The following is a 17,140-nucleotide window of genomic DNA, read 5'->3' as shown; positions in this document are numbered from 1 at the left end:
GTGAGTAAAGAGTCTTTTCCAAGGACTCAACTATGCGCCGAACGAGGCTCGAACTGGGACCTTCCGATCCGAAAGTGAGTGTCATACCACAAGACCACATAGCAGCACATGATGACACAAATGAGTTCATGAAGTTAATGAGAGATTTAAAATCAAACATTCAGACATTTAAAAAAATAAAACAATATTTTTTAGTTAATCCATTTTTTTGACTTGTTTGAAAAGAATTAGGAAACATAAAATACATCGAATGACTTGTTTTGACCACTTCATCATCATCATTGACTTTTTCACCCTGGGTCAGGGTATAGGCCACAGACAAACAGTTTCCATCCTTCTCTATCCTGAGCTAACTTTTTAATCTCATTCCATGTCTTATCAATTCTCTGCATATCAGCTTCTTTAATTCTTCTCCATGTTCTTCATGGCCTTCCCCTTGATCTTCTGCCCTAACGGTTCCAGTCCAATACTTTCTTTGTTATAGTGGAGTCATACTTTCTAAGCATGTGTCCAATCCACCTCCATCGTCTTCTTCCTATTTCCTCTCCCACAGGTTTCTGCTGTGTTCTTTTCCATACTTGCGGGTGGTTGGATGGGAGCATCACCCTTGAATCATATACCTATGATGTTCGCATGGGTGTACGATCCGATAGTGATGTCGTTTCTTCTTCTCTTTACTAGCCTATCCTGCTTCTTTGGTTTGTGATTGTATTTTTGACAGGGGATATTTTTTTTTCTGTAAATCTTCTGCCTGTTTGTTCTTGGTTATTTATAATTTAGGTTATGATTTTGATTTACATTTGTACTATTTTTGTTAGATTGCTTGTTTTTTTGTTTCAGCGGTCTCTCATATAACCTCAATTGTGTTGGAAGAGACCTAAAGCAACAAACAAACAAAAAAACAAAAAATTTTCCATACTTCTTCATTTTTTATTCTATCCATCCATTTTATTCTGAGTAGCTTACGCATGCACCTGTTTTTTCTTTTTTTAAATATTAAACGCCCTACCTGATCTACTTGATTCTTATTTTTCTATTTAAATTCACCCCTGATAATCCATTAAGGCCTAATGACTTTCACTGCAGTTGAAAATCAATTATGAATGCTACTCAATGGCATAGGAAAATTTAAACAGCAGAAGGTTCATAAACTGGAAGACGAGAGCAAGTCTATAAAATAAAATAAAAAATGCTAAAAAAAAATAAAAATTCATTTTCTTTCAAACTTACGCAACTTTTATGCATTTGAACCCCTCTACAGTGAACTATTATCCAATACAATTTAATCTACACTATATACAACAGTGGGTCAAGCAATAAATAGAATTTTAAACATCTTACTGTAATCACCGAAGACTCCATGAATTCTATGTCAAGAACTTCATCTTCTCGAGGAATTGAAGAGTTTCCATGACCTGGTAGTTCCATTGCTACCAAATGGCAATCAGGTCTCAGTCCCTGTATCAGATGATTAGAAAAAGGTTAGATTTCATATCCAATAAATGTGTTTTATTTTTCTTAAGGGTTTACAAAGGGTTCCACGGCAACGGCAACACTGGACAAGTAGGACGCATGTGGTCTTTAAGGCATTATCATAATTTCTCTTCGACAGAGACAATACTATTACCAGGTTCTCAACTAATACCACTGAGTACTGTGAGACAATGTCAGTAAAGAGCCTTTTCCAAGGATTCAACAGTGCATCACCAGCAGCAAAATACGAACCACAAGCTGAGAGCATATCACTGATCACAAAGTTACATACAATCTAATGGGATAGCTGAACCATTCCATTAAAGAAGTCCATCACAGCCATAAAGCCCATAGAGTTGGAATTCAAACTGATTGCTATAGCATTAAAAGGACTATAGCAATCGCTTTCTACACTTTTGACAGGAAGTTAGTCTATTATAAAGTGCTTTCCACTAGATCTAACAGATCCTGCTACCCAAACATTACATTATTGACAGGGATCATCATAAAATATACCTAAGCTGTAACCTAAATGGTTATGAGTCTTTTGCTTGTGAAGAAAGTGTTCTACCATCTGAACTATCTGGACCCTGAAAGTTCGAGCAAGGCTTAGGCAAAATTTTCTCATAAAAAATTAGTACAATGAAATGTTAACAATCAATATCAAATCAATGACAGAATAAGTATATGGAACAAACAATTAATAATATCAAGTACTTATAAGCGCTTAATCCACACATGGGCTCTAAGCGCTTTACAACTAAACTCATGCAAGCACACAGAAATGCATATGCGCATGCACATACGCACACACACAAAAACTCATAATGTACCATTTATAAATGGAAACTTTAACCCATTGCCGCCCAAATCGCCCGTAATCGCCCGCTCAGAAAACATCTGCATAAGTCTGGATCGCCCGATATCGCCCGCCAGGTACCCAGTGTCATTGAACCCGTATATTAAAAATGTGTGTAGAACCACTTCTTTTTAATTGAAAAACGAAAGTAGAGAAAGAGTAAAAGCGAAACTAGCCGTTTCCCGATTGTTTTTATCTCAATTCGTTTGTCTGCTGCGAATTTTTGAAGTTTGTCGACCAAATCGGTTGTGGTAATGTCCTTTTATTTATTTTTTTTTTTTGCTGGAATGGCGTTTGAATTACTCAATTCTCGGGCGTGATCAACATTTTTTAATGGATAGTGATGATGATAGTACTCATTCAGACACTGAATCAGACATTGAGGTTGAGTTGGAGTTGGATGCGCATTTTGATGACATTGACAATGGGTTTCATGTGTTTTAATATTATTACATATTTTTCAACTTTAACATTTTTTTTTCAAATCAAAATATGAATCAATAGTCAAAAACAATACATCAAATTAAAGGCCATCCATTCTTTTTTCCAAAACAGCTTTTATTTTGTTTCTAGCATGCCTCACATTCTTGCAATTAATTTTTTAATGAAGTGTACTATGACATTTGGAAGAGTTATCTCCCCTCGCATGGTCAGTGAGAGACATTTTTTCAGATTATGCCCGGGCAGCAATGGGTTAATGATATAAAAATGGATCTCTAAAAAACATAGTGTTTAATTTAGATTTAAAAACAGCTCAACTGCCTGATTCCCTCAGCTCTTGTGGGGGAGCATTCCAAGTTTGTGGCCCAAAACAAGAGAACGCTCTCTCACCAAATTTGGTATTTGTTTTTAGTACAAGTAGCTGAGACGAATCAGAGGAGGGTTTCAACATTCTTGGCTGTCTATATTAATAGAGTAACTCAGATAAGTATGCGGGTGCTGATCCTTTGAGGCAGCGATAAACAAGGACTGCAGCTCTGAATTTAATTCTATTAGCTACTGTTAACCAATGCAGCTCTTTCAAAAGGGTTAGGGCACAGCACTTCCTCATTTTCGTTTTAAAAATCAGTATAATATAAGGGTTGTGACTAATTTCTTTATCTGCTGCTGCCTCAAAAATCAATGGTCTAATATGAGTTATTTTTCTAAGATCAATAATCAGCCCTTTGAATACAAAATAAATCAACTTACTTTAAAAGCACTAAGCCATTGGAGTTTAGTTGATGTGAATCCATGAATAAATACAATTGTTGGCTTATCTGGCGAGGGATGATTTTTTTCACCATAACAAAATATTTGATCTCCTTTTTGAACATATTTCTCCTTCATTCCACATTTAAACATCTGATATCTGAAAAATAAAATTTAGTTCTTGTCAACACATTTTGAATAATTAATATCAACTTGAATGTCCATGTTACATCCAATGCATTCAATTCGTCATTGATTTTGCGTATCATTGTAAGTGACAAGTTTCACATACTCTCATATCAGCAGCAGCCTCTTATGGTTTTCACACTACTATGTTATGACGATCGACCCAATCAGCAAAGTCCTGTCCGCATTCGTGCACGGTCGCAAACCCGCCGAGTAGCATTGTCACAACACACCGTTCGACTAGATGCTCTGTCGTCTCAGGTTCTTGCCCACAGCGGGTACATGTTGGCTCATATCGGCAAAAAAAGTATTGACACAGCTCATAGTAATAAAGGATTTTTCATATATATGTATGTGCTAAAATCATGATTTATCGCAAAACCAAAAGTTATTTATGTATTGATAAAATACATACAAAATATATAACATATTTATTTTATATCATTAAAAAGACCATATGAGGTATGTTTCAAAAATAAGTTTCCCTGTCGTGCTGTACTCACATAATATTATGAATAACCTTGTATTTGGTATCAAATAAAACTTTATTCAATTACCTATTCAACATAAGAATCGTTATTCCATACACTTCTGTATATGGTGTTCTCAACGGTAAAGATGATGACCAGTGGCTCTTTGCCTCATAGCCTCATAAATCTGGTCCTCTTCGTCTAATCATTGACCTCGCAACATTTCTTTTACCTTAGGGAAGAGATGGAATCGCATGGGGCAAGATCAGGTGGATAGGGTGGGTGTTTTAACAATTTCCACGAGAAGCCCTCAAGAAGCTCGTTCACAACTCTTGACATGTGTACAGGTGCATTGTCATGATGCAGAATGACACCTGGTTCAAGCAAAGTGGGGATTTTTTCTCATATCGCTGGCCTCAGTTTGTCGTTTTTAAGAACAAATCTGTAATAGTTTCCATTAACATTTTGACCGGGTGGGACAAACCAGTTCAGTATAATGACACGTGTGTTGAACAGGAGGTCTACCAGTGTGTTCCTCATCCTGCATGTCAGATCTCCCATCTTCAACTTCCCTGACCCACCTTCTAACAGTTTGAATTGAAGGAGCCTTATGGTCCAAAACTTAACAAAGGTCTCCATGTATTTTGACAGAATACTTGCCGAAAAGAGTTGAAAATTTGATGACAACCCGAACACCATAGCATGAGAAAGTTGCATCAAATGTTTTGCTCTGCCATATTCCTCTGATTACGCTTGGACAAGGAGCAGAAGTACAACAAACTTGCCACATCACGGCTCTATGGCACGACAATCAATATGCTAGAAATTTGGGGTCAAGATTACTTAGGTATGACATTGTATTGTCACATTTTGGTAGTTCTAGCTTGCTTATTAGCAAAGTTATAGAAGAGGGAAACTTAATCCTGAAACACACTTCATATGTCACTTACAATAGTACATGAAATCAACGACGAATTTGTGTGTTGCATAATAAATTGCTGGTCCCAACACTGAAAGAAATTCAGACAGCATCATTAAGCTAATAAAAAACATTTACATTAAAGTCTTTGAAATCAAATTTCTATGATACATGTAATCAAATTCTTACTTCAGTCCAAGGCGGACAATAACTTCTGGTGACTTGTAAAACAAAGTATAGAATCCACATATTGATGGTAAAAGGACGCCAAGGCTGATGGACCCAAAAATTGAAAGGGGATTAGCTTGTAAAATATCCATGATCCTTCCAGTTTTTTTCGAACCTGCCAAGAAATATGAAAAACAAAGTTCAATTGCGCACGTACAAAACCATCATATGAACATAATAAGGGTTCACTAATAAAGCAAAATAATAGCTAAGACTACTTCTACTACTACTACTACTACTACTACTACTACTACTACTACTACTACTAATAATAATAATAATAATAATAATAATAATAATAATAAAGTTTATTCATATAGCGCCCAATCCCATTGACAACAACAGCTCTCGGCACAAAAAATTGTAAAACATAGCATAAACAGTTGTGTATACATGCACACATATAACTGCACAACGACACACAAACACACATACACACACACACACACACATACACACACACACACACACACACGTGCATGCACCAAATCTAGAATATACAGAGATGAAAAATAGCAGGTAACATGAATTATTGAATAAAAATCATTTCCTAACATTTAAACAATAATGGGAAATGAAGGGAGATTAAATGCCATGAGAAATCTGATGTAACATATGTATACCTTACAAAACCCAATGTTAATTTATCGTGCATACTTGTATATTAGCCTAAATAATTGTAGGGTTAAAAAATTATTTTAAAACTTATATTATATATTAAGTAGGATGTTTTATTTAATCTAGTGAGCATCTCTAAGATGAGATTTTAATTTCTTTTTAAAAGATGACTGGGAATCCTGCTCCTAACACTAAATGTAACAAATTCCAGGAAGCGGGAGCAGCATGAATAAATGCACGATCAGCATAGGTCTTTGATTCATTTTTAGGAATACATAATCGTAATTGAGAGTTTGATCTTAAAAAGCGAGAGGAGTGTAAATATTGATCAAATCTGATATATAGGCTGGAGAAGTTTCATTAAGATGAATATAGCACATTACAGCAATTTTATACGTAATCCTAAATCTAACAGGGAGCCAATGTAAAGTCCAAAACAAAGGTGTGACATGATCACTTTTTTACCCTCTTCAAAAAAATATTTTGCGGCCTTGATTTTTAATTTGTTGCAGTTTGCTGACAACATTATTTGGAATATTATACTTGAGCATGTTACAGTAATCAAGTCTAGAAAACATCAATGAAAAAATGAGGGTTTGAATTGCTTTTGATCTAAACAATTAGACAATTGTGAAATTATTGTTCTGAGCCCGATGTATAAATTCTTAAATAAATTATTGATAAGGCAATGCATAGAAAGGGTAGAGTCAAAGTAAACATCCAGAATTCTAGCTCTATCAGTAAAATGGACTAAAATGGACTACTGAGGATTCCATTGATATTATTCTTTTCCTGATGAAATTTTTTAGACTTGCATTTATAATTGGGTACCTCATGAAAGAAACTGATTTGTCATAAATGTAGCTCACCATTAAAGGGATTATATGTAACATTGTTTTAAAACATGGAGTTTAAAAGCAAAGAAATGGATATTTTACGACGAATATACTGGTTTTAAACAAGTTTTCAAGTCTTACACCAACTGCATCTCAATAACTTGAGAAATCGGCTTGTAAAAAAAAAAGTAGCGTTTTTATGCACCTCCGCTGGAGGTGTACAAAAACGCACCGTTTTTATGCACCTCCGTTGGCGGTGACGGTTAATTAATGAAAATGTTGTTGCATATGTCCATGAGGTTTAAATAGTTTTAGATTGTAGTTTAGCACGTTGCTTAGTGATTACCAAAGTACATTTATACAATGATAATAAATTAAAGAATAATAACAATAATTTAAAAAATCAAAGGTAAACAGAAACATGGCACACAAATACTGATCTCAAATGAATAAATATTTTTAGAAAATTCAAATAAAAGTTTTTTAAATACACGATAAAAAGTTTTTGAGAAACAAAAAAAAAAAGAAGTAGAAAAAAACAAGCAAACAAAAATGATGTTTTTCTCAATAAAGTAAACTTTTTCAAAAAATGTCCACAATGGGAATCGAACTCGGTACTTTCAAGGTTAAAGTCTGACAGCTTGTCCACTGCGCTACGGAGCCACCTGACTGACCACAACATTTAATAAGGTCTTTCTATAACATTATTTTACCTTCAATGCAACTTCTATTTTCTGGTTTTATATTTACATTTTTTAGATTATTTTTATATAAATTTATTAACAAAGACATCCTATAGATGTCACAATATAACTTTTGCCGTGTCCAAATACAGAAACACAATATGAAATTGGGTGGAATGCGCATGCGTGACGGAGGTGTATAAAAACGATCCGTTAAGACCGTTAAGATACACCGTCAACGGAGGTGCATAAAAACACTACGAAAAAAATGCTGATGGAAATTGTTATTGTTGAAATACTTTAAAATAGTATGTTTTGAGACTTACTTCCTCTTCGTTATATAGAAACCTCAAGTTTTATTTGCGCATGTAAAAGCAATCGTTCAAATTAAAACAAAAGTCATCATCTGCATCAGATTATTTTCATAATTAGACATATTTTTCAAAATCCTTTTTTACGTTATTAAATCAAGAGGGCTATTCAGAATTGAAGAAAAATCTTGGGATTTTCATCAAAGATGAAAGTTTATACAGTATTATATTCTCTCTCTCTCTCTACTTCAGTAAGCACTTCAACACAGAGTGAGGCCATCAACCTTAGACAAGAGATTATCGTTGTCGTCCACAATCGACAGGTCAAACAATTGATTACCAAAGACTTCACTGATATTTTGAAAGAAGCCGTTTTGTTTTTGTTTTTATATCTCGCATTCAATGAAGCAGAAGATATATCTAGAGAATAGGCTTATTATTCCTGAATTGAGAAAAACAAAAGCAAAATTAAAATAAAACAAAAAACTGAGCGCCCTTACTCTTACTATCTATTACTAAGGCCTTACTTGTTGAAATTGATTTGCCTTGGGTGTCGTTTATGTTACAACTCTTTCGAAATTGGAGCAATCTTTCCCGCAGACAAGATGATGAATAATATGGCAAACTTTTTTGTACACGCTGATATCTGACTACTGAATGAGGAGAGGAGAAATTAAACACAAGACAGTTATAAGTAATGGACAAAAAATGTAACGGTCAACCCAAAATAACTCTTTTCAGATGTTCGAACTTTAAACTTTGAACCATGACCTTGTGGAGAGATAGGAAGTTGTGTGTGGGCTTGGCTTGTGTTTCCAGAGGACAGGATTATACACTTTTAACAAAATAAATTATGGGCTTTTTAACAATCAAACAAAAACAAAAACAAAAACAAAATAATAATTTAAAAAATTCTTTGTTTCGTTTTAGTGAGCAGCCCGAATTGATCCTAATGCAAATTCGGCGTCATTTCAAAAAATTTAGGTCATTGAACTAACTACACCGCTGTATTTCTATTTCTGCAAAAAGACCAGTTTGAATCGGGACTTACCTACTTTAACATTGAATTACCTTATAATTTAAACAAGGGAATTTTTCTTTCATTTAAGTTGGAATTAGTGTTTTTTGTTGTAGATTTCCCAAAATATTATTCGAATCATTATTATTGAAATGGAAATATACTCTCAAACCAACGAAAAATATTGTCCATTATAACAATGTTATATCAAACCCATAATTGCGTTCGGTAATCATACTGTAGCTAGCCCTAATTCAATTGTCGAACCAAAAATTTATAATTAATGTCGTCGACTTCTTTAGACTATGCTTTTAAAATGGCTATGGAAAGGACTAACCAATTCACAACTCACAGAAACCGACACAATGTTACAAACCGACGTGTACATATGCAGGTCGGACATCCGAACGCAATTATGGGTCTAGTTTAACATTGGACAATATTTTCCGACATTTTTCAAAAAAGATTTCCATTACAACAGTGAGCCCATAATGAATTGAGTTACCAGACCTGCGAATGGCTGCACGTCCTTACAAACCAAATAAATAAATAAATACCAATGGATGAACTTTTTTAAAAAAAATTAATTTTTGATATCATCTAATCGTTATAGGAATTTGTTGGAAAGGTATTTAGCTTTATAACAGGCAGTACCTACTTCATATTGACAGTGTGTGAAATAGAGAGCAACACAAATGTCTGACATAGATGCATAAATCGAATCTCAAAACTTCAATAACGTTTTTTTTTTTTTTTTTTTTCAGATTTTCTTATTTTTTGATCCACCGCCTCAAATGTCAGGGTGATTTAGATGCTAAAAATTGATTTAAAAGTTTAAAAAATATATAGAAATTGGGCATGCTAGTCTTTTTTATTTATTAAGTATTCGTCTATGACTTTGCATTCAATGCCCTATGGACGCGCAACACTGTTCCACACGAAGCGAGGCCATACGTAACGACAGATTTTATATATATATATATATAATATATATATATATATATATATATATATATATATATATATATATATATATATATATTTAATTCTACACGAATGATTTTTACTAACATTGTATGCTTGTTTGATGGATTACCTACAATAATTTCATTGCCTTTAGTTTAAGAGCCTATATAGGAGTCTTGTGGTTTAATTCTCGCTTTCGGACCTGAAGATCCAAGGTTCGAGTCCCGCTCTGAGCGGTGCATGCATAGTAGATCTCTTTGAAAAGGTTCTTTACTCACAGTTTCTCATCGTACTCAGGTTTTAAATGAGTACTTGACCATTAACAGCGTTGTGTCTGTCGAAAAAATATTAATCTCGCCTGGCAGGCATTATGTCTCGTCCTGCAGTTTAAGTGGTGCTGTTGCTTTGAGTACATAAAGTTAATATTGCGTTTTATAAATGCTCAAGTTTTTGTTTTCTTTATATATATATATATATATATATATATATATATATATATATATATATATATATATATATATACATACATATATAATATATATATATATATACATATATATATACATACATATATATATAATATATATATATATATATATATATATATATATATATATATATATATATATATATATATATACATACATATGAGTGTTGATGGGTACTTGTAGGTACGAGAGTGCTCAATAAATTAGGTTAGAGCATATTAACAATCGATTACATGTCCTCCATTTCATCAGTCGACATTTATCTGTAGACGGATCAATGCCGACTGATGAAATGGAGGACATGGAAACGATTGTTTCGGCTAAAAATACGTGAGTGAATTTATATATATATATTATATATATATATATATATATATATATATATATATATATATATATATATATATCCCTATCTTTTGATGCGTATGAAATGGAAAAAAAAAAGCAATCTTCAATGATCAGTTACGCCATACCAGCATGATCACTCTTTTAATTAGAACAACTGAAAAATATATTGTTTTAAATATCCAAAGACGACGTGTACTCTTCTGCATGTCTCAGAACCCAAATTGTTATTGGTTTATTGTTGAAATGGAAATACTCTCAAACTAACTTAAAATACTGTCCATTACAACAATTTGAAAATGCACTCATGATACAAAGCCAAAGTGAACCTGATAATGAAAAATGTGAAAAACAATTTGATATATTCCAAAAGTGTGTCAAAGCAACTGCAGAAAAGCATTTACCAATAGCTCAAATAAACAGCAAAAAGGAATGGATGACAAATGAAATTCTAAACCTATTTGAAGAAAGACGAAAATGCAACAGAGGGTCTGCAGAATACCAAACATTGAACAACCACATTAAATCCAAATGCATCGAGGCACACGAGAACTATCTAGACTGGAAATGCTGCGAAATCGAAAGAGAATACAAACCCAACCCCCAACAAGCTCACCAAAGAATAAAAGAACTATCAGGGAAAAGGAAAAGCAAAGCAGCAGGAAGTTGTATCCAAAACAAACAAGGGGAACTGCTATTTGAAGAACAACATATAGAAGACCGATGGGTAGAATACATAGGCGAACTGTACAATGATCCAAATAGAAATGAACCACCACTGAAATTCAAAGAACCATTAAGCGGACCAAACATCACCAAAAGTGAAATTGAACATGCCATGGAACGAATGAGGGATGGTAAAGCAACAGGCCCTGATGAAATATCTGTAGAGGTATTAAAAAGCCTAGGAGATCTAGCAATTGATGAACTTCACATATTATTCAACAATATATACAATACTGGGAAAATTCCAGAAGATCTCTGTAACTCTATTTTCATAGCAATACCAAAGAAAGCAGGTGCAGTCAGATGCGAAAATTTTAGAACTATAAGTTTAATAAGCCACATCAACAAAATACTGTTGCGTATAATTATCAACAGGCTAAGGAATAAGATTAACCCCGAAATCGCAGAAGAACAATATGGATTCCAACCTGACAGAGGGACAAGGAACGCAATATACCTCCTCCGTGTTTTAAGTGAAAGAGCTATACAGGTTCAGACCCCACTATACCTCTGTTTTGTCGACTACAAAAAGCTTTTGATAGAGTACGCCACGAAGAAATACTAAAACAACTGCACTCCATTGGCGCTGATGAGAAAGACCTCAGACTCATGCAAACATTATACTACACCCAGCAGGCATCTATCAAAATCGGAAACTCTACAGGAAATTCCATTCCTATTAAGAAAGGAGTCCGTCAAGGGTGTGTTGCCTCACCAGATCTGTTTAATCTATACCAAGAAACAATCATGAGGGGCATAAATAATATGGAGGGAATAAAAGTGGGAGGTCACAACATAAATAATATAAGATACGCAGACGATACGGTACTCATTGCAACATCAGAAATCCAACTTCAAAAGATTGTTGACAAAGTGGTAGTAGATAGTGAAGCCAAGGGAATGGAAGTGAATATCACCAAAACGGAATGCATGGTAATACAGAAAAACCCTGAAAACAACAACACCTGCAATATAACGATTCACGGCGAGCAACTTACCAACGTAGAAAGTTTTAAATACCTAGGTTCAATAGTGACAACAGATGGAAGATGTAACCGAGACATACGAGCAAGAATAACTCAAGCCAAACAGGCCTTCATGGACCTGGGAAACATTTTGAAAAACAAACAGATGTCGTTCGGGATTAGATTCCGAGTCTTGAAGTGCTACGTGTGGCCAATCTTGTTATACGGATGCGAAAGCTGGACTACAAATGCAGAAACACAAAAGAACATTGAAGCTTTTGAAATGTGGTGCTTGAGAAGGATGCAGAGAATATCGTATACTGCACACAAAACGAACGAAGAAGTGCTAAAACAAACATACCAACAAAGGAAACTAATGCCCTTAATAGTGGATCGACAACTATCCTTTTTCGGACACATAGTAAGGAAAGATAAGAATGAATACCTGGCAAGTTGTGGAAAAATACCTGGTAAACGCGCCCGGGGGAGACAAAGAAAAACACTCATAGACCAACTGAAGGGCTTCACCAGCCTAACAATCCAAGAGCTGTTTGAAAAGGCAAGAGACAGGGAGGAATGGAGAGAGATAATTCATGCAGTATCCGAAGCCTGGACCAGGCATGGAACCTAGAAGAGAAGAAGATCCCTATCTTTTGATGCGTATGAAATGGAAAAAAAAAAGCAATCTTCAATGATCAGTTACGCCATACCAGCATGATCACTCTTTTAATTAGAACAACTGAAAAATATATTGTTTTAAATATCCAAAGACGACGTGTACTCTTCTGCATGTCTCAGAACCCAAATTGTTATTGGTTTATTGTTGAAATGGAAATACTCTCAAACTAACTTAAAATACTGTCCATTACAACAATGTTCAAACAGGCCGATAATTTCGCTAGGCTACCAGACCTGCAAAAAATGTGCACGTCGTCCAGTTAGTTAGTATGTCAGCAATTTTCTTACTATCTAGATCTAGCTACTATTACTGGATATTTTTATTAGCCTATGATATTATGCATGTGTAGCATTAGCTTATTGATCACAAATCTAAATAATAAACAGATGACTGACTTTGATGGCGTATCAATTTCGACACAGATCGACTGTATCCACCTAACATAGTAGCAGGACGTTCAAATGCTTGGGCCCTAAAAACTGTAGTAGTTCTGTTCTTATTTATTTTTTATGTTATCATTTGCCTCAAACTAGTTCATGTTTTGTATCTTCTAGCATTTTTAAAATAAGAGATTTCTTCTTCCTTAAAAAAAGTACGTTTCTAATTGCATTTGAAAGTGCACACCAAAAAAGAATTTAAATAATTCAGGAAGAGTCAAGGAACATTCATTTTGAGGTTAAGGAAGATTCGTTTTTTTTTAATGTTGGGCGACAATTTTCTTTCGGTGTAGTCTGGCACTGCATTCTACCTACTTTAAGATTTTTATGATTCAAGTTGTGTTTCAAAACTTTGAAAAGGAAGAAAAAATAAATTACAACATAAAATTATGATCACATTTGTTTTTAGTGCGGCTATGTGGTCTAGTGGTATGACACTCGCTTTCGGATCGGAAGGTCCTGGGTTCGAGCCTCGCGCTCGACGCATAGTTTAGTCCTTGGAAAAGACTCTTTACTCACATTCTCTCACCGTACTCAGGTGTAAAATGAGTACCTGGCCGTTAACAGCGTTGTCTTTGTCCGAAAAATTGTAATATCGCCTAACAGGCGTCATGTCTCGTCCTACATGTTAAATGTTGCTGTTGACCAGGGACCCCTTGTAAAGGGCTTTGAGCACGTTAAGTGGATATTGCGCTATATAAAAAAGATCAATTTTTAAAAATAAATATGCGTGCTTTGTCTATAAGAAGTTTTATTATTGTTATACCTTAGTTTGAATCATACTACTACTACTACTACTACTACTACTACTACTACTACTACTAAGTACTACTACTCTTACGGTACATTAATAGCCTTTTTTTTTTGGAATTCATTTCAAATTAGTGAACACTTTTCTTTCAATCATGTCACGTAGCCACTTATTATAAAAGCTGATTGATTTAATTTTCATTTCTCACTTCTCTCAAAAAGGTACGCCTTGACGTCCGTAACATTGCGCTCCTTCATACTATTTACATTTTCGAGATTTATATCTTACTCTCAGGACTTTGTGGGACACTTCATTATTTTTTATTTCCGCCATCAAGTAGGAGGCATCAGACTAGCTTATTATACCAGTGAGAACACGTCAAGAATTTATCAAGCCCGGGCCTTTTGAAAACACTTGAAACTGCACTTAGATTGACAGTGCAACTCCACGAGTCCGAACACAACATCATCACGATCGCAAATCTCAATTGTAACTGTGATCACCATTCATTTATAAGAAAACCCATCATTTCATTAAAATTAATCTTTCTATTCATATCATCTTAAACAACTCGTCATTTGTTCTTTTCTAAAAAAAAAAAAAAGTAACTAGTAAATTCTGGGGGCCTTATATATCATATATTAATTTTATAAATGTAGTCGAGTTAGCTCTAAAGCGCTCATCATGTTAGTGATGCATTCAAGACTCTTGTAAACAAATCTCTATGGATGATTTCGGGCATCAGACGGAATGATAAAGGCAGGAATGAAGCTCTGTGGAAAGCTGACAGCTACCAACCTATAAATATACAAATCAGAGAGGAAGTGAGGATGGGTAGCCATAAACTTAGAAAACCTTCCTGTGACATCACAACACAGGCTCTAACGTGGAATCCCAAAGGAGAAATACGTGGAATCCCAAAGGAGAAATAATACCACGTAGGCCAAGAAAATAGTTGGCGACAGAGCACGGTGGAGGAAGAAAAGAGGGGTGGATAATGATATACACTTCAAACAGGCGGAGAAGACAACCCAAGGGAAAATCGAATGGCGAAGCATCGATATTGGCCTTTGATCCGACCTAGGTTAAGGGCTTAAGTAAGTAAACAAGTATATATTCACATTAGGTTCAGAAAGAGCAGATACTGAGAATCACAACCAATCAACACATTTTTGACACATTAACGCAACTGCACGACAACCGGCATGACATAGACCTGATACTCCTTGCAGCACACCAAGGTCCGTTTCTGAATCTAGTAGAAGACGTTGCTAGATTGATAATAGATATATCAAATAAATGCGGACAGCGCATTCTGAAATGGTACCAAAGCGGGCTTGATAGGAGAAAATATCTGGTCGTTTTTGACGCATGGCATTTACATCGACAGCTTTTGGATAAGTCCATAATCCGAAACACATATTATGAGCCTTGATATTATGTGATAAAATTGGGCGGAAATCACCAAATAACTTTCCAAACAGAGAAGAAAAAAAAAAACACAAAAACACAGTGGAAACATAATGGCAGATGAATATCCAATAATGCCAAGTTATGACCGCTAGCGCCGAAATGACACTCGATCCTTACATAATATGTACGAAATATTAGGGCACTCTTCGAGCAAGGTAATCCATCGCGCAATTGGGCGTTCATATCGACTCGTACCTTGACGTTAAGTAGAACAAATATCAACGAATAAACACCATATTGAGTATTGAGTTGTGCAGGTGATAAAGGATGTTTGTTTCTCAAAAGATTATTTTATTGTTTGATATACTAACGGTTATAGTTTGATGAACCATAAAGTGAACTATATCTCATCCGTTTTCTACTCCAACCAAAAATCATCTTTCGAACTGAAATTTTACCAAAGCAAAAATGTAACATGTCAAACAGAATAATATTGTTTGGATGGATGCCTACCATTTAGTATTGCTAACAAGATTCCATCTGTTATTTTTAGATAATTAATATGTTCTGATGAGTTGCCACATCACTTGACGACAGCTTAATATTAAAAGATGGTAAAATAAATGAAACAGTTGAATAAGCCAACTAGTAAAGCTAGAACCGGATGAGAATATAGCTGAATGTAATATTAGCAATAGATAAACTATTGACTACTATGAAAAACGAATCACTATTGGTAAATTAAGTATACTATTCTTTTCTTTAAGATCAACTTTTTAAAAAAAATTTAAAAAAGAAGAAGAAAAAAAAAAACAATGACGGAACCGTAAGTGAAATGAGAGAAAAACAAAATAAGAAAGTTTTTTTTCCAAAAAATGCATTAAGAAAAGAATACACTGATTGCCCTTTTTCAGCTGAATCGGGCTAATAATGAATGATGTAGTAATGCACAATACACCACGGGTAAATCTATTAAGAATAATTGTTGGGTCGATACTGACAAAAAAGGAACATTCAATTTGGAGTTGAAATTCCATTATCCCCATCCCGAGAATTATGTTAATCGAATTCGAATAAAACTGCTAGGATGGATATATATATATATAGAGCAGTAAAGTTAGGTGCCCCAAACGTAAACAAAGGTCGAGAAGCACGTGGCAAACCACATGTTCCTGTCTTGACAGCTCACGTTCCAATGTAAATAATAGAAAAAAATAACCTTTAACATTTGGCTGTTAGGTGGCAAAAGAAACACATATTCATAAATACTCGATCATGCATCAAATAATGTCTAGATATGGATATTTTATGGAACAAAAGGTAAAATTTTCTAAAATTTATCAAAAGTTACGGTCTATCTATTTTTAGACCAGAGCAAATTATTGCGCTGGTGTGAACAAAACGAGAATTATTCGGAGCCTGATTTTCATAATAATTTAGCCTTATATTATTATTTCTGCAACTGTTAGATTTTATGTAAACATATTTTCAATACTGAAAGTGTATTGCCTACAACTCAAATTACAAAATTGGGAGACCTATATTGTGCGTAAATTATTCCGGTCCCTAACGGAAATC

General features: G+C 34.4%; 1 protein-coding gene across 3 annotated transcripts in view; it reads right to left on the bottom strand.

The window, feature by feature from the left end:
• Window positions 1-17,140, bottom strand: part of LOC144962854 (monoacylglycerol lipase abhd6-B-like) — a 28,757-nt gene that overhangs the window by 10,820 nt on the left and 797 nt on the right. The window contains exons 1-5 of one of the 3 annotated variants that reach the window (XM_078896194.1): window positions 16,076-17,140; window positions 8,302-8,427; window positions 5,288-5,441; window positions 3,524-3,683; window positions 1,342-1,458 (exon numbers count right to left, since the gene is read on the bottom strand). The exon at window positions 16,076-17,140 is cut by the window's right edge and continues 11 nt beyond it. In XM_078896194.1, the coding sequence (XP_078752320.1) occupies window positions 1,342-1,458; window positions 3,524-3,683; window positions 5,288-5,418 (408 nt within the window). In that variant the 5' untranslated portion in view covers window positions 5,419-5,441; window positions 8,302-8,427; window positions 16,076-17,140. Of the gene's footprint in view, window positions 1-1,341; window positions 1,459-3,523; window positions 3,684-5,287; window positions 5,442-8,301; window positions 8,428-13,356; window positions 13,936-16,075 lie in introns of those variants that run through there. The other 2 variants (XM_078896192.1, XM_078896193.1) reach the window with 2 other exon arrangements.

Source organism: Berghia stephanieae, chromosome 1 (genome assembly GCF_034508935.2).
Source record: "Berghia stephanieae isolate SIO BIC M18660-M18661 chromosome 1, UCSD_Bste_1.3, whole genome shotgun sequence".
NCBI lineage: Eukaryota > Metazoa > Mollusca > Gastropoda > Nudibranchia > Aeolidiidae > Berghia > Berghia stephanieae.
The sequence above is the reverse complement of the archived record's forward strand: the minus strand, read 5'-3'. Positions and strand labels throughout refer to the sequence as shown.